The sequence below is a fragment of the Lytechinus variegatus genome, chromosome 12 (assembly GCF_018143015.1).
Source record: "Lytechinus variegatus isolate NC3 chromosome 12, Lvar_3.0, whole genome shotgun sequence".
Lineage (NCBI taxonomy): Eukaryota > Metazoa > Echinodermata > Echinoidea > Temnopleuroida > Toxopneustidae > Lytechinus > Lytechinus variegatus.
The window spans coordinates 12869517-12893143 of NC_054751.1; the positions used below are offsets into that span (position 1 = coordinate 12869517).

Genomic DNA, 23627 nt, shown 5'->3' on the forward strand with positions numbered 1-23627 from the left:
TGGCCGGCGGGCTATATAACTGCATGAAATTGAGTTAATACGTTGTTTTTTGTGTTTTTGTGGGTTTTTTTCATAAAAAGCACCCCCCCTAGAAAAAAGCTGGTGACGGCCCTGAGTTACCATTCCAGCAGGAGTTGCTATCATAACAACTTATGCAGGGAGTACGGCTTCACACACAAACAGGCTTCATGAGTCCAAGGCGAGTGAATTTCACATTCACTTTGCTTCCAATCCTGAAGCTTTCTCCAATTATTGTGGCAATTGAACACAGCACAGCTGCGACCTGAACTTCTCCGATTAATGCTCATTGTGAATCTTACAAGAAATCTGCTCAATTGGTCCAAAATAAAAAAAAATCGAACGAATGTACCAAATACCCTATTGACTTGTGTACTATAAAAGTTGATTCGCCCACCGCAGCATGGCGACCAGTCTGCTGCCCTCTCACGTTGTGAAATTGGTCTATATACTAGCTCTATGTTTACATCATTACGGTACCGTACGCGTCTTTTTTTTCCCTACCGTTATTGCGTAAAATTGCAGAACTTCACTCAGGAAGCGACTAGTGCGAGAGGCTATTCGCGATATAGAGAATATGATGACGCAGTACACCCGCACTACGCATGCGCGTGGACTTGGTTCGTCGATCGCGTCGGCTTGCAATGCATGTGATATGGGCTAGCTGCGTACACATAATGTAAGCTAGATTTGAAGAAAAATAACTATATCAAAAGTCACTCATACTTTGTGGTAGAGAATTATGAGAGGTTTATATAGTTTTGGATGGAATTGTTCATGTATTGAAGTGCAGCTGACACCGCGATAGTTGGTTGATGGACGCCCGAAGCTTCAGGCGAAAAGCAGTTATTAAAGGGGAATCCAGCATTGGCCATAAAATGTTGTGTTGGGAAAGACAAAAATAGATTAAACAGAATGGTGAAAATTTGAAAGAAATCGGACAAGCAATAAGAAAGTTATAGCTGCTTTAAAATTGAGATCATTAATACTATATATATAGATTTCAAATTGGCAACTGGGTAAGTAAATTATGACAAGGGGCAAGGACAACTTTCCGATAGGCCATGTACTTTATTATCAGGGATTTGTGGTTTTCTCCTAAGTACCTATTCCCCTGGGGAAGTAATCTAAATATAACCCAGGTAGTGTGTTTTTTATGTCCTCATGAAAGAAAAATTCAATTTGAAATAAAACTTTGGGACAAAATGACATTTTAGCCATAATATGTATTAAAGTACCTGGAAGAGTAGTCCTTGCCTTACATCACTATGACATCACATGTGCGGCCAATTTGAAGTCTCCATGGGTATAGTGATTACCAATATTTACAACTTTTAAAAATTCATAACTTTCTTGTTGTTTGTCCGATATTGTTCAAACTTTCACCTATCAACTTGTCTGACATTTCTTTTCCTTATAAAAACAAGTTTTTATTTGGGTTGGATTCCCCTTTAACCCTAATAAGCCCAAGGGCAATTAGGGGGGCATGCCCCCCCCCTACCATAAATCTGTTCGCCACTCATAGAGTTTTCGTCCGATTCCCACCAAATTTGGTGACTTTTCCTAAAATCTTATTGCGGATAATATCCGATCATAATTTGGTGTTTTAGGACAAGCCTGTTGCCATGGCAACCATATTTACGAATGCATGTTTTTCAAATTTTGAATAATTTTTATTTTTTTTCATAATACAGGCATAAAATGCAACCAAATGATTCTCTTTTTTTTTAGATTTAAGATGGAAATAAGCATTCTGTATGCTTCTGTCATAATATTTTGGTGGAAAAAAATGTTCTTTTGTTTTTCTTTGTTTTTATACCAATGTTTGGCAAAAATCACGCAAATATGGAAAAATTATTTAATTCCCCAAATTGCAGTTAAAAAGTAACTCTAAATAAATTTGAAGATCATTGCAACATGACCAATTCATTTTCATTCATACACAAATGATTTTTAAAGGAATGATTTTTTTTATTTAAATATGAATGGCGCCACCTTGTGACGAGTAGGATTATTTACGTGGAAATTTGCACTTCTGTGTTAAGTTTGGACCTTTAAATTTACTAGATATCTTTATTTAAGATATAGGATGGCTTCTCCAATCATTTAAGTTATGCAATATCACATATTGAAGTAATAAACACTTCTAATTTTAGATTTACTGCCTCCAAAATAAGTGCATGTCATACTTGATGTTTGCATTTTCCCTAATATTGGCCATATTTTGTGCAACTGCGCCCCCACATGGTGACCTTGAGAAATTGTAACGACACTAACTTTTAGATTATGACCTGTTCTACATCTGTGCCAAGTTTTAGCGCAATCGGCTGAAAAATATAGAAATTGCGGAGGGGGGCACAATGACATATCAAAGACAATGACTTTGTATTATAATAATAATGTAATTGTAGGGGGAAAAGACACGTATAATGATATTTATAAAACACATTATACACAAACAGGCACTCACACACGAGCACATGCACACATAAGGAGCTTCAATCAAACACATACCAGTTTGGATTGAGAAAATTCCATTCAACAAAAATAAGAATTTATTATTTTTCAAAATGTATCTATACATGCATGTACATGTATATAAATACATAAAAGCTAATTAAATTTGACATTTGCATCTAAGTTTGTTAGTATCAATGATTTTAGACCAATAAAACAGTCATGTAACCGAGTTAGCCCCTCAAGAGCTAGTGAGAGGTCGACTCGGGTAACATTACTAACCATACTGTTAGATATAGGAGTCCCACAAATTAAGAGACATATTTTACCCTTACGTACTATAGAGACAGGATTTTATGCACGATTAGTTGATTTTTTGTCTCTATGCCCGATTAAAGCCCCTTACGAGAACACACACAAAATGACGTGCACGTGCACACATGTTCATAAACTTGTGTGCACACACACAAAAAAAAAAATTGCCAAAGTTTTTTTGCAATTGCCTCCAGAGTCCACAATAAAAACAAATGAGTATTAAATCAAATTTGAATGTATAAATCAATTTATTTGTTTTTAACACCCCTATGTGTATTATAGCTCCTTGAAACGTGTACATAATTTTCAGAAACATACATGGTCATTTTCTATAACAAGTCAAATTGATCGAACAGCACCAAAATTCTTCACTGTGATTTTGATATGGCACACATATAATGCATAACCTTCAAATTTGAATAGATCAGAGATGTCACAGGGTGCTTCATATCAATGATTATTTTACTTCAGTCAATAAAAACAGGGAAAACTTTCAGCTGCAATTCATAAGATACAAACACAACAGAGTTGTGTGATAAACAGATAAATAAAGTGGATCAAATCACCTTACATTTATAACTGCTTTCATAAATTGGGAATGCTCATTCTTACAATTCAAATGTGACACCTGGGGACCGTTTCATGATTGTTGTCAGCATTGACAAGTTGTCTTTCTCTGACAGTTACCATAGTAACAGTCAGAGTTACCGTAGTAACAGTCAGAGGCCAGTGCCTTTCAGCCAATCAAAGTCAAGGATTTCACTGAAATTGTCAGCACTGACAATTTAGTCAGTGCTGGAAACTTTCATGAAACACCCATCTGTTTACATGGTTAGGATGACTTTAAAGCTTTGATATAATGGAGTTTAAAGGTAAAGTACAGTGTTGGTAAAAAAATTGTAAAAAAAAATTGATTTCCTTCTACCCGGTATTTCTAATTTTGGATAGACATATGAAGGAAAATTACCACCCAAAAAGGTTTGCTCTGAATATTCTAAGAAATCACATCATAAGTAGTGATTTTAGGGATTTATTGGTGCACCTGGTAAATTAGGCTAATTCACTTTATGATGAATATCTCACGGATAAAGATGTTTTTGATCTTAGACAGTTTTTTCACATCAGGTACCTTCATATCCATTTCATTGAAATCAGTTGAACTTTACTACAGTTATTAAACGGAAACCATAATTAGTTATTTTTGCATATTTATTGAGCTATGACCTTTAGACTTTGACGTTCATTCTCAGAAATCAAACTACCCTGTATTTTGATAACAGGTACCTTCATATCAAATTTCATGAAAATTAGGTGAACTTTACTAAAGTTATTGAACAGAAATCATGATTACCTATTTTCGCATAGTTAATGAGCTAAGACCTTCAACCTTTGACCTACATCCTAGGAAATCAAACTTAATATTGTATTTTGATATTGAGTCCCTCCATATCTAATTTTGTTACAATCTGTCACAACTCTCTCCGACTTCGTCAACCGAGGGGATAACACTCAAAATAGGTAGGTCTGTTGGTACCTAAAAACCCTGAAACCAACACAAATTCCCGGTATAAATCTCAAACAGCTACTTTGTAAATTAAATTTCGGCCCGAGATTTAATTAGATGTCCCTGGTCTATGGGGGAAATTATAGATTTTTGCTTTTTTAAGGCACTATAAAATGAAAAATTTTGAATTTGTTCAGAGCCTTATTATTATGCCATAACAGTGACATCTGTAGCATGTAGAACCATCCATTTAAGAATTTTTAAGTCGCAAAAATGATGAACGATGCCTTAAAACGGACTAACACAAATATTTTGTTTGGACTACAGTAACTGCGCACATGAGTGAGAATCAATGCCGACTGGCATAACAAAAATATGTGAAAATGTTATTTCAGAGATTACTAGTTTATTTTGTACTTCTACTCAAAATCGTTTCAGGAGCATGTGTTATTTAGGATACTACTCTCAGATTATTTGCAGATACATGTGCTAAATTTTCACAAATGCAAATACGTACAGCATATATCTACTATATACTACTAAATTTATATCCTATTGGACAACCGCATATTCAGCTTGAGTAAAGTGGGCCTTTGACCTGTAAATATGACATTTGACCCTTACATTTACAAATGTACGTTCAGTGATTTGAAGTATAATAGTCTTCCTATTTCAATACTACTAGGAAGTTTTAACTCAAGTTCTAGATGGAAAAGCATATCTAGCTTAAGTTATGTGACATTGAAGTTCAATTCTAACTTCAATATTTTCATGAAAATCTAAAATCTTCCTACAAAAATTTCACTCAACATTTCTAACTCGAGTACAAGATGAAAATTGGCAATGGTAACAAAAATTCACTGAACTCTGACCCTTTTATAAGGCCTTGACATTTGGCAAATTTCTCTAAAAACTATGCCATGAAGTATCTTTGTTTCATACATGCACAGAATCTGTAAATTCTCCTGAATGGTATAGACTTAACCAGATCTAGGGTGTGCGGCTCGACGGACCATCCCAAAACATGCCTTCAGATACCTTCATGTTAATTTTGAGCATATATAATCAGTGCCTCAATTTCAAATTTGTATCAAGATTGGAGACAAGTCACGGGCAGCGCCACAGTTAAATGAGAGACTCTTGTGCAATTATAGGCTGGATGTTGATGAAAGAATTCTCATTTGTACCTTGCGATTGGGTGCTATACGATTGCATTGCCTTTGTTTTTTGTTTCTTCACTTAGCACTATGGGTCTTTCCCAGAGATTTATTCCGAGAAACTGCATGGCTAAGGCAGTGTGGTGCAGGGTTTCTTTTCCTGCGTGGTACCGGGAGTACTGCAGATGTATAAGCACTTTGATTATGAGCATTAGCATAGGCATGTTCCCCCACATGGGAAGATTTAGTAGGTCGCCCAGAATGTAACCGCTTGCCTCCTCTTCCCATGTGGGGACGACGACGAGCCGTTGCTGTTGGTTGAACACCGATCTGGCCCGTACGTCGCATGCGGCCACCCTTTCGTAGAACTACTCCAGATTTACCGAAGCAGTGCATAGCAGACAGAAGACTTGCATCTGTCTTGATGTTTGTGTACGCCTGCACCATGGCATTCATCGCAGGCTTGAACACGTCTGGATATTTGTTCGCCTTTTGCGCCATATCGTCGCACATGGCATGGAACTTGTCCAGGAGATCATCTGAAAACAAAAGAGAAAAAAAAAGAAAGAAATTAGCCACTTACACAAGCAAGAAGGTATTCCAAACTTAAAAGATGTTATTGGTTCAAAATTTGCCTTGGCAAATGGGGTATGGGGCAAGGTATTTTCAACTATCATACAATGTTTATTAAGTTTGAAATACATCCCTCGTATAAATATCTGAAATATTCTCAGATTTGACAAAGGACCTGGATCATAATTGTACATCTGATGTTAGTGCTTTTGATTGTATACATTAATAAGCTCAACCTATAGAATAGGAAAAACAACAGGACATAAATATGTAGGATTAGTACTGGCTTTTGTGGATTGGGGCATGTCGCCCCCCTAGGAAATTTATGGTAAAACAGCACATAATCCTTGGATTTTTATGAAGTTCTCTGAAAATGATGATGAAAATGATATACTTTATAACCTAAAATTTTCGCATACAGATATTTTTACGGTTTTTAACTAGCACAAAATAGCGAGTTGTTGATTTCGCAATTTTGTTAGCATTGAAGTGGTAATTTTTGCAAGATTATGGCTTGAGAAATTTGCAAAAATTTCAACCCCTACAGTATTCAAATTAGAATGGCGACGGTTGTCATTTCATATAACAGACTCGTATGTCTGTGATTGTATTAAGTTGCTGCAGGTCACAAATACACAACCTACAGAAGAGCATGCAAGAATGTGATTAAGACATTAACAACCAGCAAACATGCAATTAAAGCTGGCATAACAGTAGGAAAAGTGACTGAAGTAGCACCGGCAAACATGCGACTAAAGCCGGCATAACAGTAGGGAAAGTGACTGTAGTAGCACCGGCAAACATGCGACTAAAGCCGGCACAACAGTAGGGAAAGTGACTGAGATAACTTGCAAGGCTTGCAAGGAGTGGATATTGTGCTCCATGGCTGGTAGAAGGTTCAGCCACATCCATCTCCCAAATTCATCTCGTCATTTATCACCAAACGTTGGTGTCAAATCCCTCAAGTACATGAAGATCTTACGGCAATTAACTAAGTATAAGAATTGCAGCTTTTTAATGTTGTCAATATAAAGTGCAACTCCCTGACGCTGTCACAACTGGAGTCAACTTAGCGTCACATCATCTGCTAAATGATAAGACAAACTTATTCAAGTGTGATTAAAAGTTGGGATAAAATTGAAAGTGATATTAGAATGGCAATGGTCTGTGATTGTGTTAAGTTGCTGCAGGTCACAACGCACAAATACACAACCTACAGCAGAGCATGCAAAAATATGATAAAGACATTAACAACCGGCAAACATGCGACTAAAGCCGGCATAACAGAAGGGAAAGAGACTGAAGTAGCACCGTTGGTACTAGAAGACTGCTGTGAAGGGAAACCTCTCAGACTGAACTGATTCTGAAGAGATGCCTGTGCATGAAGGCTTTCAAGGACTGGATTTTGTGATCCATGGCTGGTAGAAGGTTCAGCCTCATCCATCTCTGTATCTCCCACATTCACCTCCTCATCTATCAGTGAATGTTCCTCATTCACCTCCTCATCTATCAGTGAATGTTCCTCATTCACAGCTGCGGAGGATGAAGGCTGATCCAATAGCCCACTAAAGAAGCCAGTTGGAACATTGCACTTCCCTATTGTGGGAAAGTATACATGTATGTAACATGAAAATTGGTACCCAAGGCATGTTGCTTGTATACTATCATAGCTAGGGTTTAGTTTCATATGTTGCAAAAATGAAAAGTCAATGTATTTACTAAACATTTATAAATTAGCACAATTCATTCATATGATGGTTGTGCAATCAGTGGGCGCAATAATTATGGTCCCCCTCCCTCAGCTGTATTAAACTATCAACTACCCTGCATAGGCCTTTTTCTGTAAAAAATACATGTTTGTAAAAGTATACTATCACATGGAAATTTAGGTAGAGCTGGAAGAGCATTTTGCCATGACGGTCAGATCCAAAATCTGCTTGATATTAAAAGTTCCATCTATTACTAGAACTTAGAACTAAGAGACAGATAAGAATAGAGATTGGAAAGACAAACAGTTTATTCAACAACTTTGATAGTTAATTAATAGATTATAGACATGAAAGGAGTACATGTAGACTAGTACGTGTAACAGCAATGAAAACCCAAGTGCAGAAAATGAAACAAGGAGTATAAACTAGTTCTAAGTGACAGTTCTATTAAAGACAGAATATCACCATGGTCTGTAGGATTAACCCTCATTCCATTGGGATAGTTGGAGGACATGGGGCGGGGGGCTATTTTGGCACCCCCCCCCTCAGAACTTGGCAATGAATGCACTAATCGACTTGAAAATTGGCACAGACTTTTAAAGAATAAGAATTTTAACATGAAATAAATAAATTCAACAATTATTTTTAATAATTAATATCTAAATATGCAAATTTGTGATGATTTTGGGGAAAAAATGATATTCCTATAAAATCTTCAGAAATTATTTAATTTCTTCAGCTTTTCTTTCAAAATACTTTCAAATAATGTATTTCATTTTGGGGTCATTCAATATCAATTCATCCCCCAAAATTAAATTTTATACCCCACCCCCTTAGAATGTCTTCAAATTTGGTAAACATCAAATTTGAAATGTGTAAAGCTTATCAAAAAAGAAAAAAAAAGTGAAATCTGCCCATTGGTTGCCGTGCTATGGCCCAACCTTTTTTTTTGTGGTTGTTGTTTTAGCATAAATGGGTATGGCCACCAACTTTCAAACAGCCATTGCGCAGGAACGGGTTGACCAATTTTCATGAAATTGATGTCATTGCAAATAAAATGAATGGAGGAATTCAAAAAGTGCATTAAAAAGCGAGTTCACATTTTTTTTTCATTTGATAAGCTTAACACATTTCAAATTTAATGTATACCAAATTTGAACACCTTCTGAAAAGGTTGGGTGTAACTCATTGGGTGAAGCCAGATGGAATGACCGTGTGATAAAAAATACTACTAATTTGCATAAATTATGCAAATATTTGCAAGAATCACAATATTTCATCATGTTTTTTATGCATTTTATTGTTTTTGTTGTTATGTATTTTTTGTTTTTAGAAACCTGTACAAAATGTGCATTTGTTTGTGACTGTCAAGCGATTATCGACCTGTAAAATCAGTTCTGCACGGACAACTGGGGTGAATCATACATCAAAATATGCAGGAGACTCGAGAGGAAAAAGTCATGAAGTTCAAGCGCGAAATTGCGATTGGTCTAGATGTACCGCAAAGAAAAATTGACAGGGGGGCCATAATACCCCCCCTCCAATGGAATAAGGGTTAAAGTTGGTTTCTACGTAGCTAAAGACAAATAAGCAATTATGTAGGAGTTTAAAATTTTCAACAAACTCCCTTGACTACTAGAAGATATTTACTACATAACATTACCTGTAGCAATCTTGTACAACTGAAGCCTCATGTTCATGTCATTCACAGGGACAAAATTCGTGGAAGACTTCTTGAAGTGCTTGACCACAGCTGCCTGGTGCTTGCACGGGCCACCTGTTTTGCCAACTGGGCATGAGCAGTGGCCGATCATGGTGTCCACGTGGTAGTTAGTGTCTCCTGACTGGCTCTTAACCTTGAATTGGCTCGGTGAAACCTAACAAACAAAAGTAAATGAAATCTAAATTTGGTGCTAAATCCTGATGAAGGCACCTGGACCATAAAATATTCACAACTGCATCACCTGAAATACATTATTAAATACATGTATTTTGATAAAGCTAGTACATCCATCGGGTGCTCGTCAGCAAAAAAAAGTCATAACAACATATACAATGTATCAAATCACAAATTTTACCACTGTATCATACACATCATGTTTACATATAAGCATTTATTTAAATGCAATCATTGTTTCATGATTTCGACCCATGATTTCCACCTAATTGAAAGAATCAATTTATTTTGCTATACAATATATACATGAATGTTTGCATATGTATGTGTACTTCTGTAAACATCCACTTTTGTTGAGACTATCACACCAGGATAGGGCCCTCAGTTGAACTCATCCCATTCTGAATACAGGATAGTCATGTTTCATGTGAGAAGACTTAAATATTAATTCAGTGTCCCTCATGCCAAAAAGATGACACCAATTTTACAAAGTTTGCATCTTTATGCTTCTTTAGTGAAACAATGTTGTTTCTGATAAATGTTTGCATTTCAGGAGTATCACAAACTATAGGTATGTGCAGGGTGCATATATCCTAAAATTCTGCCAAATATGCATAAATCATACTTTCTGCTGTAATTTATTACAAGGTCCTAGAATGCTAAAGTTTGGTGAAAATACTCTTTGTAGCATTCCAAACAATCGTATTAGAATTAATTTTTCATGTATTTTGTTTTTCTTTTTTTGACCTTTTCTTTGGGGGGGGGGGGCAAAGTCTATTGCAGAATCTTTTAAAAGAATAATTATGCTGAAACAAATTAATTTCAGCCAGTTCAACTGAAAATAATATCTTTACAGCTTGTGTGAGAAAACTCCATTTGCATTGACATTGAATATTACAAAATCATATTTTCATCATTTTCGGTCTGATGGATATTTTTTTTTTTTAATCCTGCAGTGTCGCAATGCCCGATTTTTTTTTTAAAATGGTTTTAAAACTGAAGATGAGCAAAACATTTTCTAGGCTACCCTGTATAAGATAGCAAAAGTTGGAGACTGCTTCATACCTGCTCGATGTTTTCCTTGGTGATGGTCCTATCTGGAAGCATGAACCTTGATGTCACCACATACTCCAGCCGACCATTGGCTACATCAATGAGGCGCTGATAGTAGTGGTCCTGGAGAAATGTGGACACAAAATCCACCAGCTGTGGGACACTAAATGCCTTGGTGCGCTCTAGAACTTTGTCTTTGAGGACCCTCATTGCAGCTTCACAGAAGTTATTCGTGTTGTTGCCCCGAATATTAAGGTCATTGCGCAGGCATATAGCCCACATGTTCTTTCGAGTCATGTAAGTCGTTAGATGCTTCTTGAATTTCCTGAAATGTTTAAAGGATAAATCCAAAATTTAAAAAAAATATACATTTGTGGAAAAAAGAATTCAGTCTGTCGCAACAACAATTTGTAACACTAGATTCTAATCATCAGGGTAAAAAATGTTATAATATACAAGTTACGATTTCATTGTCATCCTCTCACGATATCATGTAAAATTTATATAAATATATTTTTGATAAATGAAGTCTAGATAAGAATTATTTGGTCATGTAATTGGCAATACACAATATACAGTTGGAAGATTATAGATCTTAGATCATAGATTAATTAACCCTAATCCCACAGTACATCTAGACCAATCACAATTTCGCGCTTAAATTTCATGACTTTTTTCCTCTCGAGTCTCCTGCATATTTTGATGTATGATTCACCCCAGTTTTAAGTGTAGATCTGATATTACAGGTCAGTAATCGCTTGACCAAAAAATGCACATTTTGTACAGGTTTCTAACTCCAGCTATCTTATAATCATTCATAACATTGAGTTAGAATTTTGATATTTTCATGTTATCAGTTTATTTCATAAACTTAAGATACAAATTCATCTAAAAAAAAATAAAAAAATAAAATACATGAGAATAAAAACAAAGAAAAACATAAGAAATAAGGAAATATTTGCATAACTTATGCAAATTAGTGATACTTTTTATCCCAATAAAAGACATGAATATGATGAATTACATCATTTTAAAGTATTTTGACAGAAAAACTGAAGAAATGAAGTAACTTCTTATAAAATGATTTTAGATAAAAATAAAAATATTTTCCCAAATCATCAAAAATTTGCATTTTTAAAAATAAATTATAAAAAAAAACAATTATATATATATATATATATATATATTTAGATTCTTATTCTTTATGATGTGTTCTACCACTGTGCCAATTTTTGAGTCAATTGGTGCATTCATTGCCGAGATCTGAGGGGGGCCAAAATAGCCCCCCCCCCTACAGATGTAGTAAGACCCCTGGTTGGTTTTAGTAAATTAGTATTTAATTTTTCTATAGTTATCCCAGATATGGAAAATATAATAATTTTCTATTTCTGAACAACTTGTTTAAAACCAAAGCTTTATTAAAGGACAAGTCCACCCCAACAAAAAGTAGATTTGAATAAAAAGAGAAAAATTCAACAAGTATAACACTGAAAATTTCATCAAAATCGGATGTAAAATGAGAAAGTTATGACATTTTAAAGTTTCGCTTATTTTTAACAAAACAGTGATATGAACGAGCCAGTTACATCCAAATGAGAGAGTTGATGATGTCACTCACTCACTATTTCTTTTGTTTTATATTGTTTGAAATATGAAATATTTTGATTTTTTCGTCATTGTCATGTGAAAAGAAGTTTCATTCCTCCCTGAACACATGGAATTCAATTATTTTAACATTTTGTGCGTCAGGCAAGGAGGTCCTAATCATTAAATTCGTAAAAATTGAAATATTGTATAATTCAAACAATAAAATACAAAAGAAATAGTGAGTGAGTGACATCATCGACTCTCTCATTTGGATGTAACTGGCTCGTTCATATAACTATTTTGTTAAAAATAAGCGAAACTTTGAAATGTCATAACTTTCTTATTTTACATCCGATTTTGATGAAATCTTCAGCATTGTGCTTGTCTGATTTTTATCTATTGATTCAAATCAACATTTTTCTGAGGTGGACTTGATCTTTAACCATCAATAGACGGGGGGGGGTACCTTTCTTGCAATAATTTTGCAAAATGTTTGTTTCACGCATTTCAAGTCTTGCGCAACTTTTGAAACTACAAGTGTTTTTTTTTAATCGGATGTACTGTCTCCATGTTACCCTAAATTATGTAATCACATGTCAGCTCAAAATTTGAGAATTTTAGGGATTGAAGTACAAAATTTCCATTTTGGGCAATAAAATGGTGTTATTTGCTTTTATAATACTTCGTATTACTGTAAAACCTGCTGATATTCAATACCAAAAGTATTCCAATTGAAAAAAACAAAAAAATACTTAAGACATAAAAACCAATAAAAAATAAATTATTAGAAATTTGTCATTTTTTTCTTCAGGACTTTGTAAAATAAGTTTGCAACAAAATAAAAACAACTATCCGCATTAAAAAATTTTCAAATTCAGTCTATATAAAATTAAAATGCAATTTAAGAATAAAATCAGCATGAATAACTTCCATAACAATTCAAATAAAAATGTTGCACCCCAAAAAATTCTTCTCGACATGTTCTATGTAGATGCCAAATTTCATAATTTTATGTCACTTGGCAGCCAAGATCTGGGGGGGGGGGTCAAAATAAGTTTCAAAATAGCCTGGGCTATCAAGGGTTAACATTTCAATAATTATTTGGTTTAAATAGATTTTGCCAGTGGCAGACAGGTAGCAGTTTTCCAACCATGTCAACTTCATTGCTAACATAGTGCCAACATCATTTTATTTACAAATGTAGGTCAGACAATTTTTCTTACACTGAGATGCTAGGATCCTGGAGGCTCTGCTGATACAGCTGCTCCAGCTGCTCGGCCGTGTCCGCATAGATGAGCCGCTTCATGTGCTGTAGATGGTTTGGCCTTTGATGTTTCTGCACACCATTTTTGGCATCCCAGAGCCACCTCCACGTCGCTTGTAAAACGTGGAAAACACAGAGCAGAATGGTGCTTGAGGGGAACATCTGTTGAAGGGCATGTTGTTCAGCTGCACAATCGTCAGTCATGAAGACCGCTGGACCTTGCAGACCTTTCCCTCCAAAGCTGTCATCAGAGAGCAGGGTGGTGTAGAGCTGCAGGGCTGCCTTGATGACAACTTCAGACTCAGAGGTTGTCACCAGCACACCAAGGGGTATCCCTCCGATACAGCTATGGGTCAACATTAGGAAGATGTTGCACCCATGCCGATCCATATTGGACGAGGCGTCCATGAACACCAACTCTCCAGAATGCTTGAGTTCCTCATGTACTCTTTTCATTAAGGGTGTACATATGGCAACAACTAACTGGTTGTCATTGACATCCATCGCCATGCATGTCGAACCTGCCTCTGCATTGAATTGGTTGATTCTCTCACGGAGACTGTTCAGCATATCTTCTCCACAAGACTCCCCATACTCCTCTTTGAAAACTTTGCGATACAACCTACAATACATACAAAGAGAATTAAACAAAAAAATCATGTATTTTTATATATTTAATTATGAAAAGGTAATATGACTAAATTTTTAAGACACTTTAACATTGGGGATTGTACAAAACGGATGTGGAATAAGCATACAGTGCAGTCCTGTGTATTATAGCCATGGTACTGCAATGTACATTGCTTGTAAAGTAAAGGCACGTACGTGCATTGCTTAGATATATCGCGTGATAAGAAGAGCACCATACTATCCTGTACAAATCACGCAATCCAAGGTAAACGGTCAACAGAGGGCACCCGGCGTTTGATTTTTAAAAAGCTAAGGGCTGGACAAAACTGTTTTGAGAGCTGAGATATATCAAAGAAACTTGGGGTTAGTTTTAAATTCATTTCAAAGCAATTAAAAAATGTAGGACTTTAAGATCTCAGAAATATCTTCAGTATTGTCTAATGTTGACTCAAGCCAAGTTCTAGAACGTTTCAAGAAGTGTCCAATTGAGAGCTACTACCTTTAATCGTTTATTTGATTATACCAGGTGTCCCAATAAAAAATGGAACGGTCAAATTTTAGGACTTTGTTCTATTCAAACAGTTGTTCTTCTCACCTTGCTCAATAGAGCATCTTCTCTTCTTTATAACAACTTCAAATTTGGTTGAGAACTTTTTTACTTCATGATTTATATCTTATGCACTGTTATTTTTGGGCTTTGCCATTACTTTGCCCATGGTGGGTGGACAATGGACCCTCAAATAAAGGATCACTTGATTTTTTTTTTTTGCTCTGGTCAATTTCTCACCATACTGTTTAAAAAATGTTTCATCTATTATAATGACACTAAGATTATCAAATTTGGTTGGAAACTTTTTATTTCAAGATTAATTTCTTGTAGATTGTAGTTTTTGTAAGTTATCTTGCCTCAAATCTCAGAAAATCGGGCAAATGCCGAAAACGACAGTCCATGAGACAAAAGAAATTTGATGATTTTGGGGTCATGCTGATGGGAAAAGGTTGCTCTATCCCATAAGATGAACAAATATTAACTGTTGAATAGAGCAAACTCCTGAATATCAACTTAAAGGTCAAACACAGTTTTGGTCAAGGTCATGTATGTGGTTGAAATATGTTTTACATGACCATAAGGAAAAATGGGTCCAAAAAGTTTTCAAAATAGCCTTGGAAGCTATAAAACGACGACAGTCGGCGATTACAGTGATAGAATCCAAATTACCCAACAAATTTTCGAATTAAGTATCATTCTCTCCTGTGGAGGATGCTTTATGCAATGATGTAAAAATATTGACAACTTTTAGCTCACAATGTACTGAAAATCCACCGTTCCATTATTTATTGACACATGACATGTATTAATACATCCTAAAATACCTGTGGGCAAACTGGATATCCGGACAGACAGCTCGATCTGCTGCCTTCACATGGTAGTCATCGCCGTGCTTCAATTGAAGGTCGAATTTCAGCATTTCTACTGCTTGTGTTGGCCCGTATTTTCGCTGAAATAAGTCAGTCAGCATTGCTTTAGTGGTTTCCGATACATCTCTATGCTTTAGAGCGTCTGCACACTCAACCGGATGGTTATGCATGTTGTTTAGTACAATTTGTGCCTGATAATCCGGGTGATCTTTGCTTCTGTAAAGATAAGTTTGATTAATTGATTAATATTACTCAATTATTTCCCTCTGTAATCATTAACAAATTTCAATGATATATGCGCAAGGGGTTAAAAATAAGTAAGTTATTGGGTTTTTATGCCTCCGCAGTCCGCACTGAAGGTGCCGGAGGCATTGTTTTCGGGTTGTACGTCTGTCCGGATTTTTCGTTTATGCCATAACTCGAGTATTACTAGATGGAATTTTTCAAATTTGGTAAGAAAGTCAAGTTGGATGTGGCAATTTACTGATTACATTTCCAGCGAGATCTGCTGAAGGTCAAAGGTCAATGAACTTTGTCTGGATTTTTCCGTTTATGCCATAACTCGAGTATTACTAGATGGAATTTTTTCAAATTTGGTCAGAAAGTCAAGTTGGATGTGGCAATTAACTGATTACATTTCCAGCGAGATCTGCTGAAGGTCAAAGGTCAATGAACTTTGTCTGGATTTTTCCGTTTATGCCATAACTCGAGTATTACTAGATGGAATTTTTTCAAATTTGGTCAGAAAGTCAAGTTGGATGTGGCAATTAACTGATTACATTTTCAGCGAGATCTGCTGAAGGTCAAAGTTTAAAGGTCAATGAACTTTGTCTGGATTTTTCCGTTTACGCGATAACTCAAACATTACTTGATGGAATTTCATTAAAAAAAACTTGGTCAAGGGGTCAAGTTGGATGTGGCAATTAACTGATTAGATTTTCAGTGAGATCTGCTGAAGGTAAAAGGTCAATGAGATTTATTTGAACAAGGTTATAGGTCAAAGGTCAATGAGCTTTATTTGAACAAGGTTATAGGTCAAAGGTCAATGAACTTTGGATTTTCCCTTTATGCAATAACTCGTGTATTACGTGATGGAATTTCATCAAATTTGGTCAGAAGGTCAAGTTTGATGTGGCAATTAGCTGATTAGATTTTTTGCAAGATCCACTGAAGGTCAATCACCTTTATCCGTTTGTCCGTATTTTTCCATTTACGCGATAACTCAAGTATTACTTGATAGAATTTCATCAAACTTGGTCAAAATATCAAGTTGGAACTTGGAAGTGACAATTAGCTGATTAGATATTCGTCGAGAACCACCCAAGGTTAAAGGTCAATGTTTTTCCGTTCATGCGATATCTCACGTATTACTCAATAGAATTTCATCAAATTCAAGTATTACTTGATGGAATTTCATTAAATTTGGTCAGAAGGTCAAGCTGCCCATGGGGGGGGGGATCAGAACTCGAGTATTACCGGTACTTAAGTTTTCATCAAATGTGGTCAGAACGTGAAGTTGGCTGTGAGATCGAACCCAGTAGATTTTGAGTTTGACTGCTTACCGGGGGGGGGGGGGGGGGGTCAATGGGCAGAGGCATTCCAGTCGACTGTGCGCAGTTGAATATTTCTGGTTTAATTTTCATATTTCTTACACCATGTGGATGTTTATCCTGAGTTGAATAAGCTTCACAACTCTCGGTATATTATGTAAGACCCAAGTCTAAGATTATGGTTAATTAAATTCATGCTCATGTGTAAATCTCTACATGTACATGTATACCTCATAGTTAAATATAATGAGAATGAACAGAGTGCACATCTGTATTTTGAGATAGCCAGCTTTAGAATTGTAATAAGTGACAAGAAAAAAAAAAGCCCCATAAGTACTGTGCATTAAACACAACAAAGTATAGCTTGCATCATTTACATGTACATCATTAGATGCAAAAATAATAAAGAATCTGTTTCACACTTCATGTGGTAGTATGAAGAGCCTCAAAAATGGGTTACTTCATTTCAGATCTTGCCCCGAAGAATCTAGTTAAGAGTCTTTGAACGCAGATCACGATTATGTTGCAATATCTACAGGAATTGAGAAAACATAAATTGGAGATGTCTTGTGGCTCAGTAGATATAATTCCATAGACTCTCACCCCATCATGTTTGCTTGCTCTGGCAGGGGCAGGTTTCTGTTCCCATGGGCAAGGTACTTTATCCTCACTGCCATTGCTCTTGGTCTCCTGGTTACTTGTTTAACAAGCAACTTGCTTTCTTCGCAGCAGGTAAGATAAATCACATTAAATCTGGCTGGAAGAGGGAGATTTTAGCTAGAAGGCATGATGATGTGTCCCCCCCCCCAACAATTAAGGGTATATGACACTCCAGGAGGTTATTTTCTATAAGACATAATGAAAAAACACGAAATAGAATAAAAATATACCTGCTGCGTTTGTGTACTTCAAATTTCGACACTCTGATCTTCACCATCATGTCAGCCTTGCAATTGGTATTCTTGGATGCAACACGTTGTTTCGAATTTGTGGAGGCTTTCGCTGGTAGTGTATTGTGCTGGCAACGATAGGATTTCTGAAATGAAAAATAATTCAATAGATATGGTGAATAGAAATACATGTCAGTCCAAACAAATAACCAACTTTCATTAAAAGTTATTAAATCACATTTGTAGCCTGCTCTATCTAAACACCATGGAATTTGACATGAAGGAAGAATGTATTTTGATAAAAATACAGTAACTATTACTTCTACTACTACTTAAAGGGAAGTTCAGTAGTGGGTGAGAGGGCGCTTCAGGAAGAAAATTATTTCAGCATTTGGAATAGAAACTGCCACAAATATTGATGCATAATGATAACTTACAAATGAAATTGATCTTTGAGGAAAATCCATTCAGGAATGGCTGAAATATCAAATACATTAATCGAGTAAAAGACGTGGCCGTCGTTTTTTACTCGAATTCGAATGAGCCGTTTTAAAGAAAATCTGCACTATTTACACATATTTCGTTATTCTTGATTGATTTCAATACTACTTTTGTGTCAATACATGTTATCAATGATGCCATACAACAGCAGATACCTTTTTAATACTTTGTAAAAGATTGTCATTGAATCGATCATAGATGATCGATTACAACACATTTATTCAGTTTTGGCCCAAACATCGCTTCTAGAAGGAAAAATTAAATTACCAAATAGTTTCAAATGGTGTTTATAAGCAGTTTATCAATAAAATTTACTGTTAAAATGAGGTTTGGAGAAAATTTTGAGTTCGGATCCACTACTGAACAATCCCTTTAAAAATAATAATAGTAATAATAATAATAATAATAGTAATGATGAAAATGATGAAGATAGTGGATTCTTATAAAGTTTCACGTACTTAGAAATTAAAACAAAACATTCTTTATAATACTATGAAATTTATATTCCATTAAGTTTATTTCCAGTTACATATTTTCTTTATAATTTTTTTCATTATGGTATTAAGTTATAAAAAGGTATGTACACAGGTAGGATATCTTATATCTATAACATTTAGCCTAATCACTATTAGGCCTATATTTTTTCAGTGTCAAGTTTTGGGCTGCAATTGAAAAACACTACATCTTTAACAGGCATGATAGTGGGCAACAAGAAAAAAATATACAAAAGCTGGGGATCACAAGGACTGCCCTCATAGGGACCATGGGTTCAGTCCCTGGTGGGGGTCAGGGTCTCAAAGACATTAAACATGAACAAAGTTAGAGTGAATACCTTGAACAATACTTTAACTCCGTCTGTTGGAACTGTCCGCCTGACCCGCCAAGTCACGTGAGAAGTCTCTTGAAAACTTTGCAACCATTCTTCAAATTCTTCTTTGGTGCTCAGATTCAGCCACAGAGTTGTACGAAAATGAACTTCATTCTCATTGAAGGATTCAATTTCAAGATTACAAGCATGGTAAGTAATGCCACTGGGGAGGACAGCCTGAAATGTAAAATAAAAATCACAATTATAGATTATGTTTGTTTCTGTTTGAAGTTTATGCCTCATTCAAAGTTTTCTCCAAATTGCATCTTCATGAAAACAACAAGGTGTGAAAAAGTTCAGAGTCCCTAGTTAGAATCTACATTTTTCATATCTTGCCTCTTGAGTCTTGGCATAATTTTACATGAAAGCAAGTTAATATTCAAGCAAGTTCAGACTTTTCTTCTTTTTTTTCTGAAAGCATGCTGCACTTTAGTTATCAAGTACATGATCAGCATCAGGAACAAAATGGAGTCTTTTCAGTGTTTCATTCATTATTTGGTTAAATTGCAAGGTAGATCTAGATCTAGTATTAGTAGATTCAATTTAAATGCATTGAAATCAATGGATAGGATATGCTAGACAATTACAAGAACTCTTATTTAGCAATTTTAGAAAATTATGATTTTTATATTGTAGACTGCTTTTGCGTATTAGAGAACAAAATGGGTTGAATCAATGAGCAATCAATTATAATTATGATCGATTCATATATTTATAAATTTCCTCCAAATACATGTATGGATACTTTGATAGTCAATTCAAATTTTCAACGATGTATTAGAAAATACATGTTATGATGTTTGCTAATGTAAAATGACCATAATCCTCACATATAAATGATTTAAAATCACCCCAAAATAGCCCAATCAGCACATACGTTTAGCATGTAAATAATGTTCTGCTATTTTCAAATCAGAATTGTCGTCTGAGGATTCTCGGACGATAATTTGAATATTTTTTTCTTGTTATATCAGCCATTTTTGGACCAATTTTCCTCAAATGGCAAAGTGTCTTTGTAAATTAAAAATCGGCTTCAATATTCATAATCATAGAGCAGGTTTCCTACTATTTTGTATTTTTGTACCTGCTAGCTAAAATAATTTTCTTCTTTGGGAGCCCTCTAGTCTATCCTACCAGACTAGATCTACTGAACATCACTTTAACTTGTAATTGTATTGGCTTTTGCCTTGGCTTTAGGTTATCTAGAGACTATTTTTTTTTTAATAATGTTTTTATTCTGATTTCATGAACAAATAGTTACATAACATTTCAATTTAACATTTCAAATCATATACTTTACACTTCATATTTTCACTTTTTTCCACTAACTTAACAAAATCATGAGTCATATCTTTAAAAAAAACAATGAAATCAGTTATTATAAAAATGCTTAAAGACCAAACTTCCCCCTCCCCCCACCACAACACACCCAAAAACACATACACACACACACCCAACACACCACTGCCCAGAAGATCTGCTCACACTCATTATAAACAAATCATGTTTAAAAGTACAAAAACAATTCGATGAACAATTTTGAATATAACAAGCTCACGGGAGAGGCATTACATGTATTGAAAGTAAATAAAGACTTACAACTTAACCTTGTCACAATTTTACTGTTTCCCATTTTTGCAAGTGCCGCCCTAATTTCCCCATTTTAATAGCTATTTTCTTTTCTTGATCCTTATATTCTAAAATAAGTTGATGTATATCATCAATGGTTGGTAAAACCCCCTCCTTTCTAAATATAAATATATATTTTACCATAAAGATAATAGTATTACAACTTTTTATTCTATTTGTATTGCCTGACAAACCAACAAATATATCCCGCCAATTCAAGTCCTTTATTTCATCTAATTCAAATCGCTGTATCAAAGGTTCCCATATCAGTTTGACCTTTAAGCAAGACAAAAATATATATGAATATGTTTCCGTTTCCCGTTTACAGTACGAACAGAGATTATCTTCGACAAATCCAAATCTAAACAAATTAACTTTAGTGTAAATTGCCCCATGCAGAGGCTTAAATTGAAATTCCCTGTCTCCCAATTAATAATGTCATTCTTGGTCTAAAAAAACATTCACTAATTTCTTTCTCTGTATAATTATAATTATTTTGTCCATCTCTTATCTGTAAATCATATGACTTTTGCAATTCTTTAATAATATATTCATATATTTTTCTTGATAATACCTCCTTAAAGCTAATTTCCCTCCCCAACAGAAGCAAGTTTATGCCTATATTATAATTAAGTCTATCTCACAAAATTGTATCGAACCTAAATCATTTCTCCAATCACCTGGAATTGCATGATATATTTCACCTATTGTGAGACACACATGTATCACATGTATTTTTTTTTTTTTCATATTGTTTTATTCTGATTCCATGAACAAAAATATATAACATTTCAATTTAACATTTCAAAACACATAATATTTTACATTTCATATTTGGACTTTTTTCGCTAACTTAATACAAGCATAAATCATATATAACTTAAAGGAGAAACAATGAAATCAGTTATAAAAATGGTTGAAACACCACTCCTCCCCCCGCCCCAATCAAAAAGTCTTCCCTTGCACATTTGTGGAGGGCTATTTATACATGGAATACAAAGAAAGAACAAAACAAAGTAGACCCAAATCCAAAACAAACCAATTAACAAATAGATATACTGACACTAGGATCCCCTTAAAAAATACATATAATATGCCTAACACTTTTCCTTTCACGTATCAAATATTCAACAATGATTTAAAACTATATGAGATTACTTGGCTTGCACTCATCAAAAACAAAGCAAATCAAAAAAAGAAATCGACAAGTAAAAAAAAAAAAAAAAATCCCAAAGAATCACGGTCATCACCCATCCCAAAGGAAAACTTCATTATCCCTCCCCCAAAACACACATACACACACCCTCACATACACACACTCACCCTCACACACACCTACACAGTCACTTTCTCCCAAATCACACCTGGATATCGCCCTCAGTCCTGCCATTTCGGTACATTCTCTCCCATTTTAATAAATGCTTGTCTAACTTGTTCCTTTTAATAGCTATTGCTTTTTCTTCATTTCGATATTCTACGACTCTCTGAATACTCTCTTCTTGAGTAGGAACTCTACCTTCTGACCTTGATCTAAAAATGATATATTTCATTAAAAAGATTACCGTGTTACAAAATTTCACTTCAAGATCGGATCCATTCCCACATGTATATCTTTCCACTCTGCATTTTGAAGCTTTATCAAATTAAGTTTTTCAATGACCCTCTGCCATAAAGCTTTAACATCATTACAAAGCCAGAATAAATGTTCATAAGATTCCGGGTTATGTATACAGTGAGACACACATGTATCACACACACACACACACACACACACACGCACACAGTATGAAACAGTTTTTTTGCATGGAACTTGGATGGAAGTCGGCTCCCATGTAAAATGGGATTGGACCAGAGATGCCAAGTTCAAAGACCAGCTATGCGTGAGATTTTCTGTGAATCTGAGTAAGATCACAGACATTGTGTACAAAGTAACAATGTATAGCCTATAGGCCTATAGTATGGGGATAGGCTGTGACTGTGCAGTGTGAGACAGAGAATTGAGAGGATGAACAACAAGAGTCCAAAATAGCTCTGTTGCAATGCCAATGGACCTGATTGTCCTTGAAGTTGAAAATGATTGGTCTTAATTTGAAGTCATTTTTACAAATTTTAGATCTAAAAAACGTTAGGGCCTAGGGCCTAACTATAAAATTATAGGCCTATAGGCCTAGATTATAGTCTATAGTGCTAGGCCTAGGCTAGCCTAGGGCCTAGGCTATATTAGTAGTCCTAGTCCTAGATCCAGCCTATATCCATGATGATATCTGAATTGATAATTCGATCTCATTCTATTTTAAATTAAACTCACGTTAGATCTAGTTAGACCTATATTACAAAACTGCAATAACAAAACAAGAGTCAAGACAGAGAGAGTTAACATACCAGTACTCTTTCAGGGATAGTGACACCTTTACATTCAGCCATGCTTGCACTGTTGCAGCGTAATTCGTACTGTACTACGCTACTATAGTTAAGTTGGAGACGTTTCAAGTCCACGCGCATGCGTACTGCGTGTGTTCTGTGTAGCCTCTCGCACAAGTCGCTTCCTGAGTGAAATTCTGCAATTTTACGCAATAACGGTAGGGAAAAAAAAAGACGCGTACCGT

At 35.2% G+C, this 23627-nt stretch overlaps 1 protein-coding gene across 2 annotated transcripts; it reads right to left on the reverse strand.

The window, feature by feature from the left end:
- Positions 1 to 4298: 4298 nt before the first annotated feature.
- Positions 4299 to 23606, reverse strand: LOC121424873. Of its 2 annotated transcripts, XM_041620713.1 has the most exons (8): positions 23404 to 23606; positions 19357 to 19569; positions 18024 to 18169; positions 15539 to 15799; positions 13494 to 14156; positions 10696 to 11008; positions 9397 to 9610; positions 4299 to 5990 (listed from the first exon to the last, which is right to left on the reverse strand). In XM_041620713.1, exons 1-8 carry the CDS (start codon positions 23521 to 23523, stop codon positions 5530 to 5532), a joined length of 2391 nt encoding a protein of 796 aa, XP_041476647.1. In that variant the 5' UTR covers positions 23524 to 23606; the 3' UTR covers positions 4299 to 5529. The 2 variants fall into 2 exon arrangements, with proteins under 2 accessions (XP_041476647.1, XP_041476648.1); XM_041620714.1 differs by lacking the exons at positions 18024 to 18169; positions 19357 to 19569 and having other exon boundaries at positions 23404 to 23446.
- Positions 23607 to 23627: the final 21 nt, after the last annotated feature.

Bases quoted from the DNA above. Each gene is read 5' to 3' on its own strand.
- LOC121424873 (XM_041620713.1), bottom strand. From the start codon at position 23,523: ATGCGCGTGGACTTGAAACGTCTCCAACTTAACTATAGTAGCGTAGTA. The intron at 15,800-18,023 runs GTATATTTTTAT...TTATCTTTACAG, and splicing joins GAAGTACACAAACGCAGCAG to AAGCAAAGATCACCCGGATT. The intron at 11,009-13,493 runs GTAAGAAAAATT...TAAACATTTCAG, and splicing joins CAGGATCCTAGCATCTCAGT to GAAATTCAAGAAGCATCTAA.